Source organism: Camelina sativa, chromosome 19, assembly GCF_000633955.1.
Source record: "Camelina sativa cultivar DH55 chromosome 19, Cs, whole genome shotgun sequence".
NCBI classification, from domain to species: Eukaryota; Viridiplantae; Streptophyta; class Magnoliopsida; order Brassicales; family Brassicaceae; genus Camelina; species Camelina sativa.
The window spans coordinates 11,311,342-11,337,227 of record NC_025703.1 but is presented as its reverse complement, the minus strand read 5'-3'; the positions used below and the strand labels follow the sequence as shown (position 1 = coordinate 11,337,227).

General features: G+C 38.4%; 1 protein-coding gene and 1 pseudogene across 2 annotated transcripts; both read left to right on the top strand.

The window, feature by feature from the left end:
- LOC104766017 (4-coumarate--CoA ligase 2) lies at positions 1-23,044 on the top strand. 2 transcript variants are annotated; one of them, XM_010489820.2, is made up of 4 exons: positions 1-1,140; positions 3,403-3,815; positions 3,925-4,027; positions 22,816-22,948. In XM_010489820.2, the coding sequence occupies exons 1-4, from the start codon at positions 127-129 to the stop codon at positions 22,933-22,935; spliced, it is 1,650 nt and encodes a 549-aa protein (XP_010488122.1). In that variant the 5' UTR covers positions 1-126; the 3' UTR covers positions 22,936-22,948. The 2 variants fall into 2 exon arrangements, with proteins under 2 accessions (XP_010488122.1, XP_010488123.1); XM_010489821.2 differs by lacking the exon at positions 1-1,140 and adding an exon at positions 1,273-2,286 and having other exon boundaries at positions 22,816-23,044.
- Positions 16,645-22,906, top strand: LOC104766016 (annotated as a pseudogene).

The following is a 25,886-nucleotide window of genomic DNA, read 5'->3' as shown; positions in this document are numbered from 1 at the left end:
ATTACAATAATACCCTTTTACCAACCACAACATGCTTTTATATGTAAACACTCTGATCATCATCAACATGATCATGCTCTGTCTCAGTCTCAATTCAAATAGAAAACTTGATATTTGCTTGTGATCATGTCGACAAAAGAAGTGATGATGATCACTGATGAGAAAAAGAACGATGACGTCATTTTCCGATCAAAACTACCGGATATTTACATCCCTAACCACCTCACACTCCATGACTACATCTTCGAAAACATCTCTGAGTTCGCCGCTAAACCATGTTTGATCAACGGCCCTACCGGAGAGGTGTACTCCTACGCCGAAGTCCAGGCCACGTCCCGTAAAATCGGCGCCGGTCTTCGTAACCTCGGCGTGAAGCAACACGACGTCGTAATGCTCCTCCTCCCTAACTCCCCTGAAGTGGTACTCACGTTTCTCGCCGCCTCCTTCATCGGAGCAACCACCACCTCCGCGAACCCCTTCTTTACTCCAGCGGAGATCACTAAACAGGCCAAAGCCTCTGCTGCGAAACTCATCGTCACACAATCCCAATACGTCGGCAAAATCAAGAACCTCCAAAACGACGGCGTTTTGATCGCAGTCACCGATGACGTCGTCCCTGAAGGCTGCCTCCGCTTCTCTAAGTTGACTCAGTCCGAAGACATCCGAGTCAACACGGAGATTTCTCCGGAAGACGTCGTTGCACTGCCTTACTCGTCAGGCACGACGGGACTCCCTAAAGGAGTGATGCTAACACACAAAGGTCTCGTCACGAGCGTGGCGCAACAAGTCGACGGGGAGAATCCAAACCTTTACTTCCACAGAGACGACGTGATCCTCTGCGTCTTGCCTATGTTCCACATCTACGCACTCAACTCCATCATGCTCTGTAGTCTCAGAGTCGGTGCTACGATACTAATAATGCCTAAGTTCGAGATAAGTCTCTTGCTAGAACAGATTCAGAGGTGTAAAGTCACGGTGGCTATGGTCGTGCCACCGATCGTTTTAGCTATAGTAAAGTCGCCGGAGACGGAGAAGTATGATCTGAGTTCGGTCAGGATCATAAAGTCTGGTGCAGCTCGTCTTGGTAAGGAGCTTGAAGATGCCATAAGTGCTAAGTTTCCTAACGCCAAGCTTGGTCAGGTTTGTCTCCTCTCTAATTCTTGTGTTCATGCATTAATTACATTGCGTGTCGATATCATTATTGGTTGTGTTTGATTGTGATTTTTTTTTTTTTCGTTGTTGTTGAAATTAAATTTTATGTGTANTGTGATCATGTCGACACAAGAAGTGATGATGATCACTGATGAGAAACAGAACGATGACGTCATTTTCCGATCAAAACTGCCGGATATTTACATCCCTAACCACCTCCCACTCCACGACTACATCTTCGAAAACATCTCTGAGTTCGCGTCTAAACCATGTTTGATCAACGGCCCTACCGGCGAGGTATACTCCTACGCCGAAGTCCAGGCCACGTCCCGTAAAATCGGGGCCGGTCTTCGTAAACTCGGCGTGAAGCAACACGACGTCGTAATGCTCCTCCTCCCTAACTCCCCTGAAGTGGTACTCACGTTTCTCGCCGCCTCCTTCATCGGAGCAACCACCACCTCCGCGAACCCCTTCTTTACTCCAGCGGAGATCACTAAACAGGCCAAAGCCTCTGCCGCGAAACTCATCGTCACACAATCCCAATACGTCGGCAAAATCAAGAACCTACAAAACGACGGCGTTTTGGTCGTCGTCACCGATGACGTCGTCCCTGAAGGCTGCCTCCGCTTCTCTGAGTTGACTCAGTCCGAAGACATCCAAGTCAACACGGAGATTTCGCCGGAAGACGTCGTTGCGCTGCCTTACTCGTCAGGCACGACGGGACTGCCTAAAGGAGTGATGCTAACACACAAAGGTCTCGTCACGAGCGTGGCGCAACAAGTCGACGGGGAGAATCCAAACCTTTACTTCCACAGAGACGACGTGATCCTCTGCGTCTTGCCTATGTTCCACATCTACGCACTCAACTCCATCATGCTCTGTAGTCTCAGAGTCGGTGCTACGATCTTGATAATGCCTAAGTTCGAGATCAGTCTCTTGCTAGAGCAGATTCAGAGGTGTAAAGTCACGGTGGCTATGGTCGTGCCACCGATCGTCTTAGCTATAGCAAAGTCGCCGGATATGGAGAAGTATGATCTGAGTTCGGTCAGGATCATAAAGTCTGGTGCAGCTCCTCTTGGTAAGGAGCTTGAAGACGCTATTAGTGCTAAGTTTCCAAACGCCAAGCTTGGTCAGGTTTGTCTCCTCTCTAATTTTTGTGTTCGATCATGCATTAATTACATTGCGTGTCGATATCATTATTGGTTGTGTTTGATTGTGATTTTATATTTTTTTGTTGTTGAAATTGAATTTTATGTGTGTAAGTCAAAGTCCACGAGCTTACCACATGTTTCGATTTGTCCCCCCTAAATTACGAAATATTGGACAGCACACTAAAATAATGAGATCGTGACGTTGCATATGGTATATTTGGACCCATTTAATTCAGTTTACTATAGTCTATATGCAACCTTACATTTGGAAAAATGGAGATTATGAAATAACTATTTTGTTTTTTTGTAAAATAATAATCACAACCAAAGTTTGGCTATAATACTTTTATTAAAAGATTAATATTCATTGCCAATATCATTTCCTTATGGTTCCATGATTCCATCTATAGGCACTTTTATATTAAAAGATTAATAATTCACTGCCGCTAAAGTGTATAAAATTATAATATATTTTCCAAAACTTTTTTATTTTGTAATATTTGTTGAGTAGGTGAAAAGATGAGTTGTGGTAGGTCGTGTGAGTGGATCGGATATCATAAAAGGAGNAAAAAAAAAAAAAAAAAAAAAAAAAAAAAAAAAACAATGTCGTATAATTCAAAATACGTAATGCCAGACTAGTTACGTGTAGTAAAATTTTAAGTTACTTGCAATTCTTCTTGGTTATAGACTTTTGGAATGAAAATTAGATTTATATGGAAAAATCTGATTTTGGACTTTGGTTTATTCCGTGTTCATATAATTTGTCTAATCGTAAAAGTGTAAAACTAGTTTACCGCTTAGGTTTGGATGGAGTACTGTAATAATATAGATATCTCTCTAACTAAAATAGAAATTGAGCAACAACAAAAAAAAAACACACACTGAAATTGAGCTAATTTGCCGCGCCTAAGGATACGTCAAATAATAAAAACTAACATTTTTAAATTATGTAACTATATGTTCACTATATATTGAAAGCTTACAAATATTTGAATTTATTATAATCATGCAGACGCAAATTGTGTTTGTAAGTTTTTTTTTTGGTGTTTGTAAGTTTGAAACGTTTGAAGTCTAAAACTATGCATTTTGGTTAGAGCAGGGCTATGGGATGACAGAGGCAGGTCCGGTGCTAGCAATGTCGCTAGGGTTCGCGAAAGAGCCGTTTCCGGTTAAATCAGGAGCTTGTGGTACAGTCGTGCGGAACGCGGAAATGAAGATAGTTGATCCAGACACGGGAGATTCCTTGCCTAGGAACAAATCTGGCGAAATATGCATCCGTGGCCGCCAAATCATGAAAGGCTACCTCAATGATCCCATGGCCACCGCTTCCACGATCGATAAAGACGGTTGGCTTCACACAGGAGACGTAGGATTCATCGATGATAACGATGAGCTTTTCATCGTCGATCGGTTGAAAGAACTCATCAAGTACAAAGGCTTTCAAGTGGCTCCGGCTGAGCTAGAGTCTCTCCTCATCACTCATCCAGAGATCAACGATGTCGCCGTTGTAGCGTATGTGAACTTTAAAATATGTTTTTTTTTTCCAACAACATGCAAAAACCATTAGGTTATTGTTAAAATTTTGTTATTTATTTCCCCAATTTATTTTCTTAATGTGCAGCATGAAAGAAGAAGATGCTGGTGAGGTTCCTGTTGCGTTTGTGGTGAGATCAAAAGATTCAAATATATCAGAAGATGAAATCAAGCAATTTGTGTCAAAACAGGTTAATATATTAGTTGGTTCATTTTTTTTTTTTTTAGTGAATTATCGAGCTTGACGNCAAACCTTTACTTGAATCAACTACAGAAATATTGAAACACCCTTGTTTCAACCTGAACCAATTCTCTGATTCTAACTTATCACAATAACAAACCCTCCTTATCACTCATATAGATAGAGTGAGCCGGTTACAACTTGAGCCAACCAAATAACAACCACTTAACCAATGATCTTTAATCGACTCTTTGTACTTGTTTGAGTTACAACCAAACCGGGTTAACTCAAACCAAAAGTGTTGTCTCTCACATGTATGATCATACACCTTGACAACAACACCTTCTTGAGCTTGTTAGACATGTAAAGAATCTCAACATCCAGAAACACCACTGTATAACCCGAAATTACCCATTACAACCATATGTCATAACATATCAACATGAACCACTTCACAGGTTCAAACATCTTGGTAAAATAGATTTACCACCAACAGCTTGTGATACGCTGTCAATCACTTCAACCATGTCTCATATCATAATAACATATGATATGTCTGAGACAATACCTTAAAGCTTCTTCACATCAAACCTTAAGCTCATGATGTGTTACTCCAAGTCTGCAACACATTCACCAGTATGCAGAATCCACAAAACAACTTGGTACAACATCATAAATCTTCTCAGACCTTCAACAACCTTTTACCAAGGAGATTATANACTAGCTAATGGATTGATGAACTAAGTTTTAAAATGAGCCAATTATGTATACATACTGTATATCATATATGCATATATATATATATATATATTTTATATGCATGTAATATTATCTGCAGTTAAAAATGAAAACGAAACGTCTTTTGTGAGTAAAGGAAATAATTAAACTTACAGGATCATATTTTTGCTCTATGTTGTCAAGTCAGATTCCATTCTCATTTGAGAATCCATTAGAAACCCACGGGAAACTCTCCTGCCATATATATGTTAGTTTAGTTTATATGAATGTGTTGTAAATCGATAAAACAACTTTACATTCAATCAAATACAGATTGATGGATCTGACACAAGGTTTAAACACAGAAATATAGAGAACACATAAACAGAGAACACAACGAGATTTGGTAACCCAGTTCACTGCATCAGCAGCTACGTCTGGGGAGGAAGCAGAGTCCTCAACATCCATTATAGATCAAGAGTTACATATGTGTTATGGTTACAACATACCTCTCACACTCGTCTAACATCCTAGATCGAGTCTCAAAAGAACAACATATGAAAGAAGAATAACAAGAGATTGAACCTAGATACATCGAGAATCTACATCTCTCTCTAGTTCTGTTCACCTCTTTAGAACCGCCTGAACTAGGGTTCGGCGCCGCTCTTTTGCTCTCTCTCCTCTTCATATGTTTGACCTTATGTATTTATACTTAATACATAGTCGGTTCTTGTATGGGCTTCACACTAATATATGACCCAGTTTCTGACAGACCAAACATGCCAATGTTAAACAAACATAGACCCAGTTTCTGACAGACCAAACAGGCCAATGTTAAACAAACATAGACAAGCTTCTGCTCCACTACAACTTCCTATTTCAAGTTGGATCACATCTCAACGCATCCTTCTGTGAATAACCAAACAGAACCCTGAACCTCGACAATTCTCATGTCCATTCCTTCAGAGATAAAACCAGTACTCAAGACACTCTTGTGTCATCCTTGTCATGCATTTGACATCTTCATAGCTTTGATCATGAGATTCCCGCTCATAAGCTATACAATAACATGTTAACAACACCAATAACATGTTCACTCAACAGATCACTTCATAAGCTAAACCACTTATGAGTTAGACAATCACGCAGTTTTCATCATGGTTTCTGTCAAACACCATATACCTGTTTTAGTGATTGAATTTCATTCTGCAACACCTGATTCTAACTTGCTACCCCTTGAATTTCAACTCTTGTGCGCACTGAGACAGAAAGCAAACCTTTACTTGAATCAACTACAGAAATATTGAAACACCCTTGTTTCAACCTGAACCAATTCTCTGATTCTAACTTATCACAATAACAAACCCTCCTTATCACTCATATAGATAGAGTGAGCCGGTTACAACTTGAGCCAACCAAATAACAACCACTTAACCAATGATCTTTAATCGACTCTTTGTACTTGTTTGAGTTACAACCAAACCGGGTTAACTCAAACCAAAAGTGTTGTCTCTCACATGTATGATCATACACCTTGACAACAACACCTTCTTGAGCTTGTTAGACATGTAAAGAATCTCAACATCCAGAAACACCACTGTATAACCCGAAATTACCCATTACAACCATATGTCATAACATATCAACATGAACCACTTCACAGGTTCAAACATCTTGGTAAAATAGATTTACCACCAACAGCTTGTGATACGCTGTCAATCACTTCAACCATGTCTCATATCATAATAACATATGATATGTCTGAGACAATACCTTAAAGCTTCTTCACATCAAACCTTAAGCTCATGATGTGTTACTCCAAGTCTGCAACACATTCACCAGTATGCAGAATCCACAAAACAACTTGGTACAACATCATAAATCTTCTCAGACCTTCAACAACCTTTTACCAAGGAGATTATTCAAACTCCACCTTATGATGCAAACATACAACTTACAACTTCTCAAGTAGTTGTCTTCAACTGATCAACAAATGCAATTTGACTCTCTTGCATTATCATCCTTTCTATGACTTCATATCAGTTGCAAATACTTCAAGCCTTGAGATAAAACATGTTTCCATGCGAGATGCACAACAGACTTTCCTGATATGAATTACAAAGACCATACCTACAAACACATGCAATTGTCTCTAAGATTTTTGTTCAGAGGAAAAAACACCTTAGTGTTCATTCTTATTTCACAGAAAAAACCTTGTAACTTACTTCAATACCAGAGATCACTCCATGACTGAATACCTCAGACACAACACAATCACTTATGTGTCTTCAAATCAAACAGTCTTTCCTCTATGGTTCTGACTAACTCCATAGAGACTAGTGACTGAATCAAAACCTTTAAATCTCTGCTTACTAAATCATAAAATCCTTCTGAACCACATAGCAAAACTCTAGAATCAAATATGTTCCAAACACCTGAAACAGTCTTCGGTTCAACAGCAATTTGTATGACAACAATAGATTGAATCCCAAAATGCATCGTTGTTATTTCCAACAGGTTACACGCCTAACGTCCTAAGGCTAGGAAGACANGGTTACAACATACCTCTCACACTCGTCTAACATCCTAGATCGAGTCTCAAAAGAACAACATATGAAAGAAGAATAACAAGAGATTGAACCTAGATACATCGAGAATCTACATCTCTCTCTAGTTCTGTTCACCTCTTTAGAACCGCCTGAACTAGGGTTCGGCGCCGCTCTTTTGCTCTCTCTCCTCTTCATATGTTTGACCTTATGTATTTATACTTAATACATAGTCGGTTCTTGTATGGGCTTCACACTAATATATGACCCAGTTTCTGACAGACCAAACATGCCAATGTTAAACAAACATAGACCCAGTTTCTGACAGACCAAACAGGCCAATGTTAAACAAACATAGACAAGCTTCTGCTCCACTACAACTTCCTATTTCAAGTTGGATCACATCTCAACGCATCCTTCTGTGAATAACCAAACAGAACCCTGAACCTCGACAATTCTCATGTCCATTCCTTCAGAGATAAAACCAGTACTCAAGACACTCTTGTGTCATCCTTGTCATGCATTTGACATCTTCATAGCTTTGATCATGAGATTCCCGCTCATAAGCTATACAATAACATGTTAACAACACCAATAACATGTTCACTCAACAGATCACTTCATAAGCTAAACCACTTATGAGTTAGACAATCACGCAGTTTTCATCATGGTTTCTGTCAAACACCATATACCTGTTTTAGTGATTGAATTTCATTCTGCAACACCTGATTCTAACTTGCTACCCCTTGAATTTCAACTCTTGTGCGCACTGAGACAGAAAGCAAACCTTTACTTGAATCAACTACAGAAATATTGAAACACCCTTGTTTCAACCTGAACCAATTCTCTGATTCTAACTTATCACAATAACAAACCCTCCTTATCACTCATATAGATAGAGTGAGCCGGTTACAACTTGAGCCAACCAAATAACAACCACTTAACCAATGATCTTTAATCGACTCTTTGTACTTGTTTGAGTTACAACCAAACCGGGTTAACTCAAACCAAAAGTGTTGTCTCTCACATGTATGATCATACACCTTGACAACAACACCTTCTTGAGCTTGTTAGACATGTAAAGAATCTCAACATCCAGAAACACCACTGTATAACCCGAAATTACCCATTACAACCATATGTCATAACATATCAACATGAACCACTTCACAGGTTCAAACATCTTGGTAAAATAGATTTACCACCAACAGCTTGTGATACGCTGTCAATCACTTCAACCATGTCTCATATCATAATAACATATGATATGTCTGAGACAATACCTTAAAGCTTCTTCACATCAAACCTTAAGCTCATGATGTGTTACTCCAAGTCTGCAACACATTCACCAGTATGCAGAATCCACAAAACAACTTGGTACAACATCATAAATCTTCTCAGACCTTCAACAACCTTTTACCAAGGAGATTATTCAAACTCCACCTTATGATGCAAACATACAACTTACAACTTCTCAAGTAGTTGTCTTCAACTGATCAACAAATGCAATTTGACTCTCTTGCATTATCATCCTTTCTATGACTTCATATCAGTTGCAAATACTTCAAGCCTTGAGATAAAACATGTTTCCATGCGAGATGCACAACAGACTTTCCTGATATGAATTACAAAGACCATACCTACAAACACATGCAATTGTCTCTAAGATTTTTGTTCAGAGGAAAAAACACCTTAGTGTTCATTCTTATTTCACAGAAAAAACCTTGTAACTTACTTCAATACCAGAGATCACTCCATGACTGAATACCTCAGACACAACACAATCACTTATGTGTCTTCAAATCAAACAGTCTTTCCTCTATGGTTCTGACTAACTCCATAGAGACTAGTGACTGAATCAAAACCTTTAAATCTCTGCTTACTAAATCATAAAATCCTTCTGAACCACATAGCAAAACTCTAGAATCAAATATGTTCCAAACACCTGAAACAGTCTTCGGTTCAACAGCAATTTGTATGACAACAATAGATTGAATCCCAAAATGCATCGTTGTTATTTCCAACAGGTTACACGCCTAACGTCCTAAGGCTAGGAAGACATTCGACACAAAACTTCGTTCAATCCACTACACATAACAAATATTCAGCCAACAGTTTTGACAATCACCATATTAGCTTACCTTTGTTCAATTCACACTGACCTCTGATACACTCCATCGTGTAGATAAACACCTCATGAATGCGAATTTCCACACTCTTTTATCGTTTCAGACAATCTTGACTCATTCACATACTCTCTTGACTGCTATTATCAAGAATTTGTATACTTCTGCACAAGTCGCAATATACACCAGAGTGAGATGCCTGATACATTCTATGAATAATCACATGATTCTTGATTAAACTAGCTTCCAACTGACATTACGTATCCAATTTANTAAAACCAGTACTCAAGACACTCTTGTGTCATCCTTGTCATGCATTTGACATCTTCATAGCTTTGATCATGAGATTCCCGCTCATAAGCTATACAATAACATGTTAACAACACCAATAACATGTTCACTCAACAGATCACTTCATAAGCTAAACCACTTATGAGTTAGACAATCACGCAGTTTTCATCATGGTTTCTGTCAAACACCATATACCTGTTTTAGTGATTGAATTTCATTCTGCAACACCTGATTCTAACTTGCTACCCCTTGAATTTCAACTCTTGTGCGCACTGAGACAGAAAGCAAACCTTTACTTGAATCAACTACAGAAATATTGAAACACCCTTGTTTCAACCTGAACCAATTCTCTGATTCTAACTTATCACAATAACAAACCCTCCTTATCACTCATATAGATAGAGTGAGCCGGTTACAACTTGAGCCAACCAAATAACAACCACTTAACCAATGATCTTTAATCGACTCTTTGTACTTGTTTGAGTTACAACCAAACCGGGTTAACTCAAACCAAAAGTGTTGTCTCTCACATGTATGATCATACACCTTGACAACAACACCTTCTTGAGCTTGTTAGACATGTAAAGAATCTCAACATCCAGAAACACCACTGTATAACCCGAAATTACCCATTACAACCATATGTCATAACATATCAACATGAACCACTTCACAGGTTCAAACATCTTGGTAAAATAGATTTACCACCAACAGCTTGTGATACGCTGTCAATCACTTCAACCATGTCTCATATCATAATAACATATGATATGTCTGAGACAATACCTTAAAGCTTCTTCACATCAAACCTTAAGCTCATGATGTGTTACTCCAAGTCTGCAACACATTCACCAGTATGCAGAATCCACAAAACAACTTGGTACAACATCATAAATCTTCTCAGACCTTCAACAACCTTTTACCAAGGAGATTATTCAAACTCCACCTTATGATGCAAACATACAACTTACAACTTCTCAAGTAGTTGTCTTCAACTGATCAACAAATGCAATTTGACTCTCTTGCATTATCATCCTTTCTATGACTTCATATCAGTTGCAAATACTTCAAGCCTTGAGATAAAACATGTTTCCATGCGAGATGCACAACAGACTTTCCTGATATGAATTACAAAGACCATACCTACAAACACATGCAATTGTCTCTAAGATTTTTGTTCAGAGGAAAAAACACCTTAGTGTTCATTCTTATTTCACAGAAAAAACCTTGTAACTTACTTCAATACCAGAGATCACTCCATGACTGAATACCTCAGACACAACACAATCACTTATGTGTCTTCAAATCAAACAGTCTTTCCTCTATGGTTCTGACTAACTCCATAGAGACTAGTGACTGAATCAAAACCTTTAAATCTCTGCTTACTAAATCATAAAATCCTTCTGAACCACATAGCAAAACTCTAGAATCAAATATGTTCCAAACACCTGAAACAGTCTTCGGTTCAACAGCAATTTGTATGACAACAATAGATTGAATCCCAAAATGCATCGTTGTTATTTCCAACAGGTTACACGCCTAACGTCCTAAGGCTAGGAAGACATTCGACACAAAACTTCGTTCAATCCACTACACATAACAAATATTCAGCCAACAGTTTTGACAATCACCATATTAGCTTACCTTTGTTCAATTCACACTGACCTCTGATACACTCCATCGTGTAGATAAACACCTCATGAATGCGAATTTCCACACTCTTTTATCGTTTCAGACAATCTTGACTCATTCACATACTCTCTTGACTGCTATTATCAAGAATTTGTATACTTCTGCACAAGTCGCAATATACACCAGAGTGAGATGCCTGATACATTCTATGAATAATCACATGATTCTTGATTAAACTAGCTTCCAACTGACATTACGTATCCAATTTAAGCTACACAATCATATTGATTTCTATCACCAAATGTAAACTCCACCTTGATGACAACCAATCTGATCAGCTACCAATTATCAATGCAACCTCATGTTTTCTCTTGATCATCATGTCAAACCGACAATGATGGCCTACTATGCAAACTTTAAGACCTTGAGTCTTCCACATCTGAATTTCACTATAACCATGTTATCTTATCTCTTTTGAAATTGAAGCCTTTAGTCATCACATCACCAATTTTTCCTTATCAGCTTTCACCATGAGTCGGTACATGTCTTCACACAACTCATGTGTCACATCAACTATATCCTGAGCTTGATCAGTCTCTGCAACATCCACAGAAACCTGAACAATGACTATACACTTACATGTTATTCCAACATAACATCCATCTGTTCCTTCTACTTCAGCACTCGTGTGACACAAAATATCAAACAACAGACCTTGTAGTCTTGAGCCAATTTCTTCATACTCCTTTCAGCTCCCTGATGATCTCCTTTAACGCCTGATCATCAACACTCTGAACTTTTCTTAGATTCACAAGAATCTAACAATTGACACTAATACTTACATCCTGCAATCAACTACACACTTTCTCAAATCTTAGCCAGACTTAAATTTCTCAAAGATCCTAACATGTCTTATTTCCAACAGATTAACCTGAAACTGTTTCATGCTCATCTGCAACTTCTTCTTTGATCTGAACCAGAAAACCTTATTGATACTCAAACAACCATTAACACGCATAGGAGTTCAAGCTTTTATGGTGTCCTATTGTAGTAGAATCCTATTCATATGGATTGTTCAAACTTCTGAAACTCGCACACAAGCTGATCAGACCTTCAACAAACTGAATATACCAAAACACAACCTGAAACCCAGCATTGAATCTTGGATAATCCCTTGCAAAATCAATAGCCAACCTTTTGTGCTATACCAAGATTTTGATTCTCTTAACTCAAGCAGATCATCAACAAATAGAAACAACTGNCCAAACCGGGTTAACTCAAACCAAAAGTGTTGTCTCTCACATGTATGATCATACACCTTGACAACAACACCTTCTTGAGCTTGTTAGACATGTAAAGAATCTCAACATCCAGAAACACCACTGTATAACCCGAAATTACCCATTACAACCATATGTCATAACATATCAACATGAACCACTTCACAGGTTCAAACATCTTGGTAAAATAGATTTACCACCAACAGCTTGTGATACGCTGTCAATCACTTCAACCATGTCTCATATCATAATAACATATGATATGTCTGAGACAATACCTTAAAGCTTCTTCACATCAAACCTTAAGCTCATGATGTGTTACTCCAAGTCTGCAACACATTCACCAGTATGCAGAATCCACAAAACAACTTGGTACAACATCATAAATCTTCTCAGACCTTCAACAACCTTTTACCAAGGAGATTATTCAAACTCCACCTTATGATGCAAACATACAACTTACAACTTCTCAAGTAGTTGTCTTCAACTGATCAACAAATGCAATTTGACTCTCTTGCATTATCATCCTTTCTATGACTTCATATCAGTTGCAAATACTTCAAGCCTTGAGATAAAACATGTTTCCATGCGAGATGCACAACAGACTTTCCTGATATGAATTACAAAGACCATACCTACAAACACATGCAATTGTCTCTAAGATTTTTGTTCAGAGGAAAAAACACCTTAGTGTTCATTCTTATTTCACAGAAAAAACCTTGTAACTTACTTCAATACCAGAGATCACTCCATGACTGAATACCTCAGACACAACACAATCACTTATGTGTCTTCAAATCAAACAGTCTTTCCTCTATGGTTCTGACTAACTCCATAGAGACTAGTGACTGAATCAAAACCTTTAAATCTCTGCTTACTAAATCATAAAATCCTTCTGAACCACATAGCAAAACTCTAGAATCAAATATGTTCCAAACACCTGAAACAGTCTTCGGTTCAACAGCAATTTGTATGACAACAATAGATTGAATCCCAAAATGCATCGTTGTTATTTCCAACAGGTTACACGCCTAACGTCCTAAGGCTAGGAAGACATTCGACACAAAACTTCGTTCAATCCACTACACATAACAAATATTCAGCCAACAGTTTTGACAATCACCATATTAGCTTACCTTTGTTCAATTCACACTGACCTCTGATACACTCCATCGTGTAGATAAACACCTCATGAATGCGAATTTCCACACTCTTTTATCGTTTCAGACAATCTTGACTCATTCACATACTCTCTTGACTGCTATTATCAAGAATTTGTATACTTCTGCACAAGTCGCAATATACACCAGAGTGAGATGCCTGATACATTCTATGAATAATCACATGATTCTTGATTAAACTAGCTTCCAACTGACATTACGTATCCAATTTAAGCTACACAATCATATTGATTTCTATCACCAAATGTAAACTCCACCTTGATGACAACCAATCTGATCAGCTACCAATTATCAATGCAACCTCATGTTTTCTCTTGATCATCATGTCAAACCGACAATGATGGCCTACTATGCAAACTTTAAGACCTTGAGTCTTCCACATCTGAATTTCACTATAACCATGTTATCTTATCTCTTTTGAAATTGAAGCCTTTAGTCATCACATCACCAATTTTTCCTTATCAGCTTTCACCATGAGTCGGTACATGTCTTCACACAACTCATGTGTCACATCAACTATATCCTGAGCTTGATCAGTCTCTGCAACATCCACAGAAACCTGAACAATGACTATACACTTACATGTTATTCCAACATAACATCCATCTGTTCCTTCTACTTCAGCACTCGTGTGACACAAAATATCAAACAACAGACCTTGTAGTCTTGAGCCAATTTCTTCATACTCCTTTCAGCTCCCTGATGATCTCCTTTAACGCCTGATCATCAACACTCTGAACTTTTCTTAGATTCACAAGAATCTAACAATTGACACTAATACTTACATCCTGCAATCAACTACACACTTTCTCAAATCTTAGCCAGACTTAAATTTCTCAAAGATCCTAACATGTCTTATTTCCAACAGATTAACCTGAAACTGTTTCATGCTCATCTGCAACTTCTTCTTTGATCTGAACCAGAAAACCTTATTGATACTCAAACAACCATTAACACGCATAGGAGTTCAAGCTTTTATGGTGTCCTATTGTAGTAGAATCCTATTCATATGGATTGTTCAAACTTCTGAAACTCGCACACAAGCTGATCAGACCTTCAACAAACTGAATATACCAAAACACAACCTGAAACCCAGCATTGAATCTTGGATAATCCCTTGCAAAATCAATAGCCAACCTTTTGTGCTATACCAAGATTTTGATTCTCTTAACTCAAGCAGATCATCAACAAATAGAAACAACTGTTCAGAACATCACACTTTGACCTTGTGACTGTAGAGGATACAGACTTGACGTCTTCAATATTTGATCCTAAAACAAGTAGAGGTTAACTCCACCTCAAACTAATCTCCAGTTGGTTGCGCAACCTTAAATCAAGAACAAGCTCTATGGATGAGCGCTCTTGTACCAGCCTCAAGATATATCATATAACTGATATCAACATGATCACTAGTGAATATCTTGATCCAAAACTCACATTGATGTTTAACTCTCGAGCCATTGGAGGAGACAAGTTGTAGATCCTTCAGAGTTCGTAAACCTGAAAACATCTGATCTTATCGGATCCGCTGTAGTGAATCTTCCTTCCTCCAACATCGACGTTCTAAAACCCAAAACAGCCACCATCTTCTTCTTTCATGTTTTTGTAGCACTATCTCTCTGTGAACTACAGATCTGATATAAAGCTATCACTTTCCTTCACAAATCTGAAAGCTTTCTCACAAAGCTTGCTCCTCAAGAACCTGAGGCTCTGATACCAGTTGTTGTAACTCGATACAACAACTTTAGATTCAATCAAGTACTAATTGATGGATCTGACACAAGGTTTAAACACAGAAATATAGAGAACACATAAACAGAGAACACAACGAGATTTGGTAACCCAGTTCACTGCATCAGCAGCTACGTCTGGGGAGAAAGCAGAGTCCTCAACATCCATTATAGATCAAGAGTTACATATGTGTTATGGTTACAACATACCTCTCACACTCGTCTAACATCATAGATCGAGTTTCACAAGAACAACATATGAAAGAAGAATAACAAGAGATTGAGCCTAGATACACCGAGAATCTACATCTCTCTCTAGCTCTGTTCACCTCTTTAGAACCGCCTGAACTAGGGCTCGGCGCAACTCTTTTGCTCTCTCTCCTCTTCATATGTTTGACCTTATGTATTTATACTTAATACATAGCCGGTTATTGTATGGGCTTCACACTAATATATGGCCCAGTTTCTGATAGACCAAACAGGTCAATGTTAAACAAATATAGACAAGCTTTTGATCTACTACAACTTCGTGTTTCAAGTTGGATCACATCTCAACAGAATGGTTTAGTTCTGTTTCCAGAATATTTATTTTGTTAAAAAGTAATGAATAACATATATTTTTTTAAAATCGCTGGATACAAATCGTCACAAACTATTATGATATTGTTAGAGAACAAGATTTTCACTTCGAAAAAGTTATACGATGAAGTCAAAATACAACAGTTTTGTCATGAACAACAACATATGATGATGATATCTTTAGAGAACAAGATTTTTCAGGTATGTATTTTAAGTTTTTCTTATAATTAAGTCTTCACTGGGAATTTTACATATAGATTTACACCAATGCTTTATTAATTTTGTTAGTTTTTTTTTCCCGTGAAAATCTACTAACGTTTTCTTATGTGAAGTCATAAAACGTAAATTTTATTAAAAAATCAAAGAAACAGTTCATGAAAAAAAAAAACAGAACACTACAGCTCATAACAACGCACAAATGTTTTATAAAAACTACAGAAGATGACTAAAATTAAAAAGAGAATTAGTCCAAAAGATTGAGTAGTATATTTTAAAAATGATTTTCGATTATTTATTCATCATATTTAGTTTGTCAACTAGTCCAGATTCTTCTGAATCCGCCTCGAGACGATGCGTCTGAACTCAAACCAAAAGTGGCAGATTTGTTCTATCTGTTTTTTCAGCGACAAAAATATCAGTAAACACATGTCAGGAAAACAGAGTTTTTTCCTATTTTTTCTCACCTTCCCCTCCTCCGGGCGTGATTCTCGTTTTGGATTCACAGCCATACGGGGTTGTTGGGTTTATGACAGTGACGAGAAGTCGTTTAATTCGACTCAATCATTTAGATGCAGTGGACTTGGAATACGTCGTTTAGCTTTAGTGAAACAACATCAATCAACCTCTCTCACTGTTTCTTTCATAAAGGCAGAAGCTTTTTTTTTTAATTGAGCTCTGTTGCTTGCTTTGCTTCTAATAATGGTAGTTTCGATTGGTACGACTTTACCCTTTTTTCTTAATCATTGGTTCTTTGTCTTCGTGCTTTAAATTTTTCATTTTTTTTTGGGGTGGTGTTCTATGTTGTGGGTGAGGTTATTGTATGAAAAAAAAAAAAGACATACTTTTAGAATCTAACGAGTTTCAATTAATATGTTCAATCATTGATTCTATAGAATCACCCTACTTGGCTTCTTGTGTTCCTCCTCTACAAGACACACACACACAAAGAAAAAAATCTGTAATTTAAACTATTTATAAAGTGAACTGTATACACACTATATATGAAAGTGTTGATGATTTGCTCATTGTTATCTCTTGCGATGGGTTTTTTGTATAACGCAGGAAGCTTTCCATGGTGTCATGTTGAGCTGAATTTGGCTTCTTCTTGCTTCCAAAGTACTGCCATAGATATCTTGAATCTGTTTTTTCTCAGCATCTTCTACTTGCTCTTGATAGCAGCTGGTTGTGTTTCCAAACATATTGTAGTCAGGCGTCGCAAGAAAGCATGGATCTTTGTCGCTGCAGCTATATGCTGTGCTGTCACCAGCATCGTTTTTCTTGGTGTTGGGTTAAACAGTCTGGTTCATGGTGCTAGTGACGTCTATGATATCTCCTGGGCTGCTTGCTTTGTTGAAGGGATCATTTGGGTCTCACTTGCCGTTTCGATGCTTGTTAATGGCTCCAAGTGGACTAGGATTCTTGTATCTGTTTGGTGGGCGTCTTTTGCTTTGTTGGATTTAGCAGCAAAGAGTGGGATGCTTTTGCAGGGAAATGGTATCCGAATCTTCGACGTCATTACCTCGCCGGTGAGTCTTTTGCTTCTCCTTTGCTCCTGCATGAATTTGAGATCTTCTTCTGCAGCAGCTCAAGACTACAGTGACACAGGACTCTCTGATCCTTTATTAACTGAAAATCCTAGAAAAGAACCGGCAAGATTAGCAACAGCTGGATTTTTCAGCATGCTGTCCTTCTCTTGGATGAATCCTTTACTCTCGCTGGGATTCAAGAACTCGTTATCCCGAGAAGATATTCCAAGTGTAGTCCCTGAGGACGAGGCTGAAGTAGCTTACAATAAATTTTCTCAAGCATGGGATACGCTTCTTGCAGATGGAAGCTCAAGTAAAGAAAGAAACTTGGTGTTTAGAGCCGTTGCTAAAGTTTACTTCAAGGAAAACATATTTATTACAGTGTGTGCACTTTTCAGAACAGTTGCGGTTGTATCTCTTCCGTTAATGCTATATGTCTTTGTGGATTATACAAACAGTGACCGCAGGGATCACCGCAATGGTTTCTTCAACTTAGCTTGTCTAGTTATGCTGAAGCTAGTTGAATCCTTGTCAATGAGACATTGGTATTTTGCATCAAGAAGATCAGGAATGAGGATTAGATCAGCGCTAATGGTAGCTGCATACAAAAAGCAGCTAAAGCTATCAAGTTTGGGGAGGAAAAGGCATTCATCTGGGGAGATTGTGAATTATATCGCCGTGGATGCATATCGTATGGGAGAATTCTTATGGTGGTTCCACTCGGGATGGAGCCTTACGCTGCAGCTTGTGCTTTCTACAGCTGTACTCTTTGGAGTGGTTGGAGCAGGAGCTTTTCCAGGTTTAATTCTTCTTCTCCTGTGTGGTCTCCTTAATCTGCCATTCGCAAAGATGCTACAGAACTGCCAGACCCAGTTCATGATCGCACAAGATAAGCGATTGAGGTCCACCTCAGAGATTTTGAACAGCATGAAAGTCATTAAGTTGCAGTCATGGGAAGAGGAGTTCAAGAAAAAGATAGAATCCTGTCGTGATGATGAATTCATATGGTTGGCTAAGGCTCAGCTGACAAAGGCCTTTGGTACTTTCCTCTATTGGATGTCTCCAACCATAGTTTCTTCTGTTATTTTCGTGGGATGTGCTTTATTGAAGAGTGCACCACTGAACGCAAGCACCATTTTCACAGTTTTAGCTACACTTAGAGTTATGTCAGAGCCTGTTAAAATTATACCTGAGGCCATTTCTGCTATCATCCAAGTCAATGTCTCTTTCGACAGATTAAACAACTTCTTGCTTGATGACGAGCTAAAGATTGATGAAATTGAAAGAAGCGGTCTAGAGAAATCTGGAACAACAGTCGACATACGAGCAGGAAACTTCACTTGGGATCCAGAAACTAAGATTCCAACTCTTCGAAATATACATTTAGATATTAAGCATGGGCAAAGAGTTGCAGTTTGTGGTCCAGTTGGAGCAGGAAAATCATCACTGTTGCATGCAGTACTTGGTGAAATACCTAAAGTTTCTGGAACTGTAAGCAAAATAGCCACCAAGACTGACTTTAACTTTGTTTTTAGTGTAGATATTTTGTCAAAAAAATGTTTCCTTGATGTTGTCCAATTGGAAAACAGGTTAAGGTCTCCGGGTCCATCGCTTATGTTTCTCAGACTTCGTGGATTCAAAGTGGTACCATCCGGGACAATATTCTCTATGGGAAGCCCATGGTAGCTGGAAGATACAATGCTGCTATAAAATCATGTGCGTTGGATAAAGACATGAACGGATTTGGACATGGTGACCTCACAGAAATAGGACAAAGAGGGATTAACTTGAGCGGAGGACAAAAGCAAAGGATTCAGCTGGCACGTGCGGTCTATGCAGACGCTGATGTTTACCTCCTTGATGACCCTTTTAGTGCTGTGGATGCACATACAGCTGGAGTTCTTTTTCATGTAAGTGAGAACATTGCCTTCAAAGAAGCCTTTCTTGATGACTGCTTCTTAATATGTTGAACTGTGACTGCAGAAATGTGTTGAGGATGCGCTGAAGTGAAAAACTGTCATTCTGGTCACTCACCAAGTCGAGTTTCTCTCAGAAGTTGATCAAATTCTGGTAAAACTTGAGTGGCAGCAAATTCTGATCAGACATTATGTCTATGTCTTAACTGTTTAATTATTATTCATTGATGATCTTGATCATTGGTGATTTAGGTTATGGAGGAAGGAAGAATTACTCAGTTAGGAAAGTATGAGGAGCTCTTAATGTTGGGGACTGCATTCCAACAGCTGGTGAATGCTCATAATGATGCAGTAACTGTATTACCTTTAGCGAGTAATGAAAGCCTCGGAGATCTTAGGAAAGGGGGTCGAGACAAAGAGATAAAAAACATGACGGTTGTAGAAAAAATCGAAGAAGAGATCAACACAACGGATGTTCCAGGGGTACAACTTACACAAGAAGAAGAAAAAGAGAGCGGTGATGTTGGGTTGAAACCTTTCTTGGACTATGTCCGTGTCTCTCGAGGATGGTGTCTTCTATGGTCAAGTGTATTGGGTCAGGTTGGCTTTGTAGTTTTCCAGGCTGCATCAACATACTGGCTGGCTTTTGCCATAGGAATCCCTAAACTCACTAATACAATGCTTATTGGAGTCTATAGCATTATCTCAACGCTTAGTGCTGGGTTTGTATACGCGAGAGCTGTTACGATTGCTCATCTTGGACTAAAAGCTTCTGAAGCCTTCTTCTCTGGTTTCACAAATGCAGTCTTCAAAGCTCCGATGCTTTTTTTTGATTCTACTCCCATTGGGCGCATTCTCACTCGAGTACGACCGCTTTTCCTGTCCATGAATCATGTATATGAATACATTTACAGCTCAATGTATGATGTAGTTGAATGTAACATTTTGCAGGCTTCGTCTGATTTGAACGTCTTGGACTTTGACATCCCATTTGCATTCATATTTGTGGTATCAGCGGCTATTGAGCTCGTTGCAGCTCTTATCATCATGACATATGTGACATGGCAATTAATTATCATTGCTCTTCTTGCTTTGGCAGCCACGAAAGTTGTTCAGGTACATGTTGCGATTTTACTTCTTTTTCAGTTCGTTTATGCAGCAAAGAAGTCATAATTAACATCCGCTTCTTCGTTGAAAAAAATAGGATTACTATTTAGCCTCTGCAAGGGAGCTGATTAGAATCAATGGAACAACCAAAGCTCCAGTGATGAACTTTGCTGCAGAAACCTCACTTGGAGTAGTGACAATACGAGCTTTTGGAACGGTAGAGAGATTCTTCAAAAATTACTTACACCTAGTTGATGCAGATGCCGTGCTATTCTTTCTGTCTAATGCAGCCATGGAGTGGGTGATTCTGAGGATAGAGACTCTGCAGAATGTGACCTTGTTCACTTGTGCACTTCTGCTTATCCTTATCCCCAAGGGCTACATAGCTCCAGGTACATGAGTTATTTAACTCGTTACATGACATCTTCACAACTGGTGTCAATATAGAATGAGCTTTTGTTTGAGAAAATCTGTTATATTTATGTTATTCATCAAACTGAAAGGTTCTGCATGAACTTGTTCCTCTGTGTTGCAGGCCTCGTCGGGCTTTCGCTCTCTTATGCACTAACTCTGACACAAACTCAGGTGTTTCTGACCCGATGGTATTGCACCTTATCGAATTCAATAATTTCAGTAGAGAGGATAAAACAATATATGAATATACCAGAAGAAGCTCATGCAATTGTGGAGGATAGAAGACCACCTTCCTCATGGCCTGCCAATGGTACAATTCACTTGCAGGAGCTTAAGGTTAGAAGAAAACATAGGTGTTACAAGATGATAGTAATAATTATGTTAAGGCATTGATTTGCATCATTGATTTGTTTCAGATAAGATATCGTCCCAATGCTCCGTTAGTTCTCAAAGGAATCTCTTGCACATTCAGGGAAAGGACAAGAGTAGGAGTTGTTGGGAGAACGGGAAGTGGGAAAAGCACTTTAATCAGTGCTTTGTTTCGTTTGGTAGAACCAGCAAGTGGTTGCATACTGATTGATGGCATTGACATAAGTAAGATTGGCCTAAATGACCTGAGAATGAAACTCAGCATCATTCCTCAAGAACCAACTCTTTTCCGTGGCTGCATAAGGACCAACCTTGATCCTTTAGGTGTTTACTCCGACGATGAAATATGGAAGGTGAAATAAGAAATAGGAATGAGATTTTATAAACCAAAAGATTGAAAACCTTCCTAATAAAACCATATCTTTTGCAGGCTCTTGAGAAGTGTCAGCTTAAGACGACGATTAGCAACCTGCCTAATAAGCTTGATTCTTCAGGTAATTGATAAACAGTTGTGTTTCATTTCACTTCACAAATGTGGCGTTGTACTTATGTTAATCTTGTGTTATTGGTGGGACGAAATTAAAAGTGAGTGATGAAGGAGAGAACTGGAGCGTGGGACAGAGACAATTGTTTTGTCTCGGAAGAGTATTGTTAAAGAGAAACAAAATATTGGTGTTAGATGAAGCTACAGCTTCCATTGATTCAACCACAGATGCAATCATTCAGAGAATCATAAGAGAGGAGTTTGCAGATTGCACGGTGATAACAGTTGCACATAGGGTACCAACGGTCATAGACAGTGACATGGTCATGGTTCTCTCCTATGGTAAACAACATTTTAGTCTCTAATGAACCAGCCAACTCTGTCTTTCAATCTCTAAAACATGTTATCATTGACCAATGTATGGGCTTTTGGTGTTGGTTTTGGTCAGGTGAGCTAGTGGAGTACAACGAGCCTTCAAGGCTAATGGAGACTGATTCTTACTTCTCCAAGCTTGTTGCTGAGTATTGGGCTAGTTGCAGAGGAAACTCTACTCAGAATCTCCAATCATAGACCTCCAAAACGTTTCTTAATTACCATATATATATTTTTTTTAATGAAAAGTTAAATGAATTATCGACCTTGACGTTGATCATAGTGTGCTTGTGTGTGTGAATTCATCAGGTTGTGTTTTATAAGAGAATCAACAAAGTGTTCTTCACTGATTCCATTCCTAAAGCTCCATCAGGGAAGATACTGAGGAAGGATCTACGAGCAAGACTAGCTAATGGATTGATGAACTAAGTTTTAAAATGAGCCAAATGTATACATACTGTATATGCATATGCATGTAATATTATCAGAAAAAAAATGAAAACGAAACTTCTTTTGTGAGTAAAGGAAATAAACTTACAAGATCATATAATTTGCTACATGATCTTCGTATATCATGTTATATATGGAGGTATGATAATGGTTGTATACTTTTTGTTTTTGTTGTTAATTTGGTGGAAACTTCTTAAACCTTTATAGTATGAGTGTATGACTGTACGGTATAATATGCTTGAACACAATATCAATAATTAATTTGCCTTATAGAAAAAGCTAGCAAAATAACATTCGCCCGTAAGGATTAGGCATCTTATATTATCGGGGAAAAAGACTGCAGACATTCAGACAATATATAACGGAGAGAAGATGATACACTGATCACTGATAAAGATATCATAATTGCGGTACCTAAAACTAAAAGAGTTACTGAGGTTTTGTTGTCTGCGTAAACTATACAAATTAAAACAAACCGCACCGGCCGGTTAGTACTCTTAACTGTTAGGTGAAGATCTGTGTCGCTCTTACTATCCATGAGTAATCAAAATTGAATTTGAAAAATAGATATGATAGAGAAATGACAACAAAGTCGTTGGTATTTGACTATTGGCGGTTCAATAAGTCCTATCTTTGCAAGTCTTTTACGTCAATGTCACCAAATTCCGAACTTATTTATCTATTGGTAATTCCCTTTAGTTATTTTATGACACCAAAATTTTACTAGTACTGTACATTAACAGTTTTTGGGGGTATAGCCCATACATAGGTTTATAACATATTTTATTTGAGTAGGAAACATATTAAAAAATAGGGCAATTTATGGGTAGTAGCCAAAATTGATATTTTTTAATTACTTTAGGTCATAGTGATGTTTAGCTTTCACCTTTTTACCACCATAAAAAAATTGAACATTTAAGCTCTGCAACGGAAGTCACGCAAAGCAAAGAGAGAGTTACGGTTACGACTTTGTTCGGTTTGAGTAACCATGGCCTTTGTTTTCTAGTTGCTACAGTGAAAAAATTACAATATAATAAACTAAGTTAATCTCTTTATGTCACATGACCTTAAATGCAAAAGTGAAGACAAGACTAATACCAACCTCAATTAATGCACAATATCTTTTTATTCCTTTTGTATGTATAGATTTACATAATCGAAATTTAGAAAGGAGTAAAAAAAAGATGATGAACAAGTTGGGGATTGTGAAGAAGAAGAAAGTTGATTTTTGTTTATTCAGGTAATATATGCATTAGTTAATTCAAAGTTTTATGTATTCTATAAGAACAATAATCTGTCATGAATAAGTAAATTGTTAGGTTGTTTTGTTTTTTATTTTGGAAGAAAACAAAAGGAATGGAATTTGTTTGGGTTTAATGTTTGTTGTATGTGGTATGTGTGTTGTTGGGAATTTATTTGTGTATGGGGTAATAGCCATCGCATTTAATGTGTTTATGATGCATTTATGTTGCAGGTGTGTAATGTGTTGTAAATGTTTGCTTCATATGGGCTTATTTGGTCTGAACCATGAACTGGGTCTATATTGATGTGAAGCCCATAAAGGATCCGGGTTGTGTGACATGCAGGACTAAACCGACATAAGCTCTAGGGTTTCACTATATAAGGGAAGCTAGGGTTGAAGAAGAACGCGGTAAGCACAAAGACGCACTAAAAAAGCTGGTGGTACGTTGGTGGCGGCTGTAGGGCACAACGTAGGGCGTTGTGCAGGACAGATGCAGAGACGCAGGGCACAGTGTAGAGAGCATGCGCAGGGCGTCGTACTTGGAGCTTGAAGCTGTGGGCAGAACCGTGATAAAAGAGCATAAGCTTGGCTGGGGTCGAAGGTCTGAGAGCCGGACATATCCTCGTCTAGGTATAAGGTGTCTTCAGGACACTCTGATGAGAGATGAAGGTGGAGCTGCTTCTTTGGGGTTCTAGAGGTGTTTCAGGGCTATACATGGATGTGAGAGCTGAACAAGAGACAAAGAGAAGGGAAGAAGAAAAACTAGATCTATTATGTGTTTTCTTCTTCAGGTTTCTTTGTAGTTAGTAGTTCTCTAAGCTTGTATATGAAACATTGTGTGTAAACCTTGGTTGATTGATAGTGGATGTTTGTGGGAGAAGGTTCCCACAAGAGATGTACCCTCTGCATGAGGGGAACTCGTTAAATCTCTGTGTTATGTTTATGTTATGCAAACTGATCTGTGAAGTAGACGAGGAGTAGGGGCAGAGTCGCGGTATGCAGTTCACTACAGAGGTGAATCGGGGTTTGCGATTCTCAACATAATGAATATTCCTGTATTTATTGTTCTTGGTGATTGGATATGTACAGAACAAGAAGAATGAGAATTTGAACCAGAGAAAGGAAAGTTTGGTAAGTGTCTATTACTGAAACGAAACATTACGTACACGGAGTTATCGTGTACGTTATGTGAGTTGTTCAGCATTCCGGCTACAGAGTTTACTCCAACAATCAGTTATTGGATGCTAGGACGGATGTCTATCATGATAGAACGTAAACGCCCTCCTGTGCACATTGACAATCAAATGAGCTTGGAAACATTCATTGTCATCTGTAGTGGTGATGCAAGTGTAAACATGTGTGTCTCATTTTCTCTGAAAGTTAATGTATGTGTGGACACTGACAGTCATGAAAATAACAAGTTGTCAGGGACTGAAAATCCAACAACTTTGATGTTGGAGTTAGGAACTGGAGATGAACGCAAGGACGGGGTAGGGGTCGAATAGAATGAGGGTAAAGAGGATGCTGAAGAGGATGATGCAGAGTATGATGAAGAGAATGATGTAGAGGATGATGAAGATGATGATGAAGAGGATGATGAAAAGGATGATGAAGCGGATGATGAAGAGGATGATGAAGCGGATGATGAAGCGGATGATACTGATGGATCAAGTGGGGGGGGGGGGGG

Coding starts and splice junctions, on each gene's coding strand:
- LOC104766017 (XM_010489821.2), top strand. CDS start 1,273: ATGTCGACACAAGAAGTGATGATGATCACTGATGAGAAACAGAACGAT. Junction 2,287..3,402: donor CAAACGCCAAGCTTGGTCAG/GTTTGTCTCCTC, acceptor TGGTTAGAGCAG/GGCTATGGGATGACAGAGGC. Junction 3,816..3,924: donor AACGATGTCGCCGTTGTAGC/GTATGTGAACTT, acceptor CTTAATGTGCAG/CATGAAAGAAGAAGATGCTG.